Below are 6,645 nucleotides of genomic sequence, written 5' to 3'. Positions count from 1 at the left end.
CCAGGTGAGGCGATGCCTCGCCCTGCTTCAGCTCTCGCTGGTCAGGCTGCAGCAGCTGACCAGCACCGATTGTCCGGCACTCCCTAGTGAGATGACCCCAGTACCTCAGTTGAAAATGCAGAAATCACCGGTCTTCTGTGTCGCTCGTGCTGGGAGTTGGAGACTGGAGCTGTTCCTATTCGGCCATCTTGCTCCGCCCACACCTTACTTGTTTTTTAACTTAGAAAAATGTAAAGGCCTGTTGTGTCAGGACACACAAGTCTACTTCATTCTTTTTAACTGCTGTATGGTATTCCACACTGTAGATATAGCAGTTTGTCTAACCATTTCCTTGTTCACGACATTTAGATTTCCATCTTTTTTTTGCCATTACAAGCAGTCTTGCCAAGAAAATCCTTGAATTTGTCTGCCTGTATCCTTGCATGAATTTGACTCTAAGGTAGATACAGAGAAGTAAAACTACTGGAGCATGTTAACCTGTAAAATTCTAATACATTCTGCCAAAATGTCCTCCAGAAATGCTCGGCTTGTGTTTACTTTCTCTACTGATGCTTTAGCTTGCCTATTTCCTCACATTTAGGCTAATCATTGGTATTATTAAACTTGATTTTTTTGCCAGTCTGATGTGTAAAATTGTCATTGTTGTTTCAATTTGATTTCCCTGGTTATTAGTGAGACAGGGATCTTTTCATATTTATTGGCCATTTCACTTTCTGTGAATGGCCTATTCATATCCCTTGCTCAATTTTTTTTTTTTTTATCCTTTATCATTGACTTATAGGAAGTCTTTTTATATATTCTGTATTTTTTTTTTGTTATTTATTTTACAGACATTTTCTCTCAACCTTTCATTTGTCTTTTAACTTAATTTTTTTTTTTCTTTACAGTTTAAAAATTTTGGAGACAGGCCTTTCCTATTTCAGTTTTATAAATATATTCTCCTGCATTTTATTTTAATACTTTTTTATGTTTAGCTTTTTCATATATCTGTAATTTATTTTTTGTGAAAGTGTGAGGTAGATGTGTCTAACTTCAGTTTTTGTCTAAATTGATGGCCAGTTATTCAAGCACCATTCTTTCCCAAATCATCTGACACTCTACCATATTCTTTATTTTTATTTTTATTTTACTTTAAGTTCTGGGATACGTGTGCAGAACATGCAGGTTTGTTACATAGGTATACATGTGCAATGGTGATATGCTGCAGCCATCAACCTGTCGTCTAGGTCTTAAGCCCTGCATGCATTAGCTATTTGTACTAATGCCCTCCCTCTGCTCGCCTCCCACCCTCCGACAGGCACCTGTGTGTGATGTTCTCCTCTCTGTGTCCATGTGTTCTCATTGTTCAACTCCCACTTGTGAGTGAGAGCATGCGGTGTTTAGTTTTCTGTTCCTGCATTAGTTTGCTGAGAATGATGGCTTCCAGCTTCATCCACGTCTCTGCAAAATACATGAACTCATTCTTTTTTATGGCTGCATAGTATTCCATGGAAACTCTACCATATTCTGTCATATTCTCCATTTTGTACCACTGCCCCATTTGTCTATCCTGTGCCAATATTTTATACATATATATTTATTTTTTTGTGATAGCTTCCTTGTATGTCATGATATTTGATGTGGTAAATTCCTCCTCTTTGTGATTGTTTTCGAGATTGTCTTGGTATTTTTGTACATTTTCTCTTCTAGGTAATTTTATAACTAGCTTCTTAAATTTCATAAGTAAATTCTTCTGCAGTTTTATGGGTGCATAATTGTGTTAGGTTCAAGCAACAGTTAAAGAAAACCCAACTACCAGTGTCAAAAAATGATGATGATGATGATCATGTTTGATGACTGTAACTTTGTACTACCAGCAATTGTTTGAGCCACATCACATATATTATTTCACTTAATCCTCACAACAACTCTGTGAGTTAGATTATTATTCCTAGTTTACAGATGAGGATACGCAGCACAGAGAAGTAAAATAACATGCTCAGTGTTATTCAACTAGGAAGTAGCAGGGTTGGGTTCAACCTGAAGATTTCTGTGGGCTCCGTAGTCTGCCACATTGTTGGCTATTTGTGTACAACTACTATATTGTTTTCATTACTGCAGCTTTATAATAAATAAATTAGTTAATATTTATGACTTAATTTTATTGCTTCAGAATTTTCCTGACCTATTCTTATGTTTTAATTCTTTCAGAACTTTGGCATCATTTTGTTAAGGTATAAAAACTCTATTATTTTAATTGAGATCACATTGAATATGTAGATGAATGTAGAAATAATTTTTTTTTTTTTTAAGATGGGGTTTTGCTTTGTTTCCCAGGCTGGACTGCAGTAATATGATTATAGCTCACTGCAGCCTTGAACTCCTGGGCTCAAGCAGTCCTCCCACCCAACCTCCCGAGTAGCTGCGACTATGGGCGCATGCCACTATACCTGGCTAATATTTTACATTTTATATTTTTTTTAGAGACAGAGTCTTACTGTGTTGCTCAGGTTGGTCTCAAACTCCTAAGGTCAAGTAATCCTCCCACCTCAGACTCCTGAGTAGCTGGGACTACAGGTGTGAGCCACCATGTAGAACTGATATTTTTAAATATTATCTTTTCATTTATTTGTCTGTGCAGCTAAGTGGAATTCTGAAGTTGTTATCCCAGAAGGCTTGCACAACCTTATTAAGTTTATTTCTAGGTATTTAATTTTTTTTTGAGATGGTGTCTCGTTCTGTCTCCCAGGCTGGAGTGCAGTGGCATGATCTTGGCTCACTACAATCTCTGCCTCCTGCGTTCAAGTGATTCTCCTGCCTCAGCCTCCTGAGTAGCTGGGATTACAGGCGCGTGCCACCATGCCCGGCTAATTTTTGTATTTTTAGTGGAGGCGTGGTTTCACCATGTTGGCCAGGCTGGTCTCGAACTCCTGACCTCAGGTGATCTGCCTGCCTCGGCCTCCCAAAGTGCTGGGATTACAGGTGTAAGCCACCATTCCTGGCCAATTTTTTTTCATTAGTATCATACATGAGATATTTTTTCTTCCATTATATCTTCTTAGTGATTATTGTTTGTTTATAAAAAAGCAAAAGTGTTTCATTGCTTTTGTTACCATTCTTATTACTTAATCTTAGAGTTTTACTCAATTTTAGTTTATTTTAAAAAATAATGTTTTTACCTCTTCCTTCCCAATATTTATGACTCTTATTCTTGACCAGTCAAAATGGCTAGTACTTCCAGAGCAATGCTAAATAATGGTGGTAGCTGGCATCTTTACCTTTTAGAGACTTCTAGTATTTTAACACTAAGTATCTTCAAGGTATAGTCATGTGCCACTAAACGATGGGGATACATTCTGGAAAATGCATTGTTAGTTGATGTTTGTTATGTGAACATCATAGAGTGTACTTACATAAACCTAGATGGTAGAGCGTACTACACACCTAGCTATGTGATATAGTCTTTTGTTCCTAGGCAACAAACTTGTTCATCATGCTACTGTGCTGAATGCTGTAGACAGTTGTAACACAATGGTGAGTATTTTTATATTTAAATTTTCTAAATATAGAAAAGGTACAGTAAAAATATGGCATAAAAAATAAAATGGGGCATGTGCAGTGGCTCATGCCTGTAATCCCAGCATTTTGGGAGGCTGAGGCAGCCAGATCGCTTGAGCCCAGGAGTTTGAGACCAACCTGGGCAACATGGCGAAACCATGTCTCTACAAAAATACAAAAAATTAGCCGGGCATAGTATTGTGTGTGTGCCTGTAATCCCAGCTACTTGGTGAGGGCTGAGGTGAGAGGATCACGTGAGCCTGGGATGTAGAGGTTGCAATGAGCTGTGATGGCACCATTACCCTCCAGCTTGGGTGACAGAGTGAGACCCTGCCTCAAAATAAATCAATAAAATGTTACACTATTATAGGGCAGCCCTATTATAATCTTATGGGGCCACCATTGTATATGCAGCCCATTCGTGACTAAAATGTCTTATGTGACACATGATTTTATAGAGAAAGGAAACCTCTTCCTTTTGGTCCATGAAAGAAGGTGGGGTGAAGAAAGGTGAGAGTTAAGGAGAGGAAATATAAGATGTTTTTGTTCTGATTTCAGGTGTAAAGGAACCTAGGGGCAGAGGGACTCCAGATCTATTAGCCATGTAGATACCTAGACCGAGGAAACCTCTTGCTGGGATTTGGTTCCTTTTTGATGTGGAAGGAGTCCATAATTTCCAGGTCTCCGGGGGTGTGAGAAGGCAGCTGACCTGTGAGTCAGTGGGCCAGCCATGCCATCTATCATAGCAGGGGGCAGAGCTGGAGGTGGGTCCCCTAATCTAGGGGACTCAATAGAGGAAGTGACAGGTATTGAGGGAGTCTATACTTGCAGCAGGAGCAAGCATAAAGCTACCAGGCCTTATCAAGCTGAGAGACCAACTTATTAAATTCAAGTTGAGCATTTGAGATCAGTAGCAGTTGCAACCGCCAGAGGGCAGCACAAGGACCTGCGTGGGCCAGAGCCTTCTCTCATATTCCCACATGCCCCATGGGAGCCACTGGGGATGGGGCGGGGGGCGGCGCGGGGAGAGACGGAGCAATCGTCCCACACTGTTTATAAGATGGGGCTAACTTCTAACCCAGCTAGGACCAAAAGTTCACTTTTTCCTTTACCTGTGGTATAGAGATAGCAGTGTGGGGGGAAGGTGGTGGTTTGTGAAGAAGGCAGAGCAGCTACATATTTTCTCTGAAGCTTCCTTCCTTTTGGTCCAGAAGTCAATGTATTTAGCAATTAGTCTTTCTAGTTTATGGTTTGGAGTTGTGGATGTTTCCTCATTTCACTGAAGAAGGTACTTTCTTCTTTATTTTTCATACTTTGTTTTCAGATGGCTTCCTAGTAAGGAATAAAGTAAAAATACTTATTCTACCCTTTTCAGTCAGAGGTTCCTTATTATGAATGTCTTGCTTTTGATAGTGTTTTATAACTATTATATATTAGGGTTTTGAACTTCTATGCTAACATAGGTACATAATATTCTTTTCTTCTGTGAAAAAAGTTCTCAGAAATGTGCAGAATACTTTTACCCATTTGTTTTTACTTTATATGTCAGATAAAATCTAAATAAAAGACAGAGTCTCACTGTGTTGCTCAGGCCGGATCCAGTGAAGTGATGTAATCATAGCTCACTGCAGCCTCAAATTCCTGGGCTCAAGTGATCTTCCTGCTTTACCCTTCAAGGGAGGTAGGACTACAGGCACACGCCACCATGTCCAACTAATTTTTGATTTTTTTTTTTGATAGAGATGGGGTCTCCCTATGTTGCCAAGACAGGTCTTGAACTCCTGGCCTCAAGCAATCCTCTTGCTTTGGCTTTCCAAAGTGTTAGGATTACAGGCATGAGCCATTACACCCAGTCTAATTTTTTTTTCTTTTTATAGAAGGAATTGCTAATGATTCTGCTGAGGTTCCAATTTATTTATATTAGAAGTAATAACTTGTTTGTATCCCTGTAAATATTTAATTTTTATTCTCCATGTATTGTTTTCTCAGGTGCACCTTCAGTTGAATTTTTAGAATCTCCCATTACGGCAGTAGACAACCCATTCCTAAAAGCATTTCAAGCATCATCTAGTTCTTCTCCAGAGACATTAGCAGATGGTAATGAAATGAAGTTTAGAACTGTTTTTGGATGTAGTAAATTAGAATATGGAGCTTTGATTTGTTTTCTAGGCATCTCTCTTTTTTTCATTATTACGATAATTTAACTTCAAGTTAAGCTATCATTTTACTTTCTTTTATGTAAGCCACACACTGAGAAAAAGCAAGTAACTTCATTTTGTGTTGGGAAAAATAGCTAACTCCGAGAATTTAAAGGATTCTGGTAATACTATAATTTGAAGTTTTAAACCTTGTTCTGGTACATGCTATTGCTCTGGTGTTTGAATAAGAGGGCCCTCTGGTGGACTAATTGCCTTTGGGTTTTCCCAAAGAGGCGTAATCCGGTGATAACCATAGGTTAGCAGAGTTTTATCATTTATAAATTAAGAGCGGGTACAATTCATTTTTAAGCACCAGTATTCTATATTTCCCTTATTGAAAACAAGAAGAAAAAATTTGTATGACTTATTAGGTATTTAAAATTTAGTATTTTAGAATATTTTAAAATGAGACTTTCTTTGATTTATCTGTATTTTCATACACCTAGACATTCCCCACAAGGGATTTTAAGGCTGCTTGCAAGAGCAACATACAACTTAGTATATAGTGATAAAATATATATAGAAGTAAGAAGCCAAGAAAAGGACACAACTGTGGCAGCTTTCAAGGTTGATGTAATTGCTTTGTTTAAACTTCAGTTTTGACTGAGTTTAGTGGCAGCCAAGGCACAGAGGAAAGTGCAGTCAATTAAATGTTTTTCTTTCTTAGACAGGAGGAAGCCTGAGTTCCTCCCGGGTTAATAAAATTTTAAAAAAACCATGGTTTTTTTTTTTTTTTTTTTTTTTTTTTTTTTTTTTTTTTGAGACAAGTTCTTGCTCTGTTGTCCAAGCTGGTGTGCAGTGGTGTGATCATGGCGCACTGTTACCTTGAACTCCAGGGCTCAAGTGATCTTCCTGCCTCAGCTTTCCACATAGCTAGGAGTACAGATGTGCCCCCACAACTGAGTAATTA

The 6,645-nt window shown here is 38.4% G+C and overlaps 1 protein-coding gene across 1 annotated transcript in view; it reads left to right on the top strand.

Moving 5' to 3' along the window:
- FAM221A (family with sequence similarity 221 member A) overlaps positions 1-5,631 on the top strand; it is a 23,423-nt gene extending 17,792 nt beyond the window's left edge. The window contains 2 exon segments of the mRNA XM_017896615.1: positions 3,455-3,513; positions 5,527-5,631. Of these exon segments, the coding sequence (XP_017752104.1) occupies positions 3,455-3,513; positions 5,527-5,550 (83 nt within the window). The 3' untranslated portion in view covers positions 5,551-5,631.
- Positions 5,632-6,645: the final 1,014 nt, after the last annotated feature.

The sequence above is a fragment of the Rhinopithecus bieti genome, unplaced genomic scaffold (genome assembly GCF_001698545.2).
Source record: "Rhinopithecus bieti isolate Rb0 unplaced genomic scaffold, ASM169854v2 scaffold_29173, whole genome shotgun sequence".
Classification (NCBI taxonomy): Eukaryota; Metazoa; Chordata; class Mammalia; order Primates; family Cercopithecidae; genus Rhinopithecus; species Rhinopithecus bieti.
This window is presented reverse-complemented; position numbering and strand designations above follow the sequence as displayed.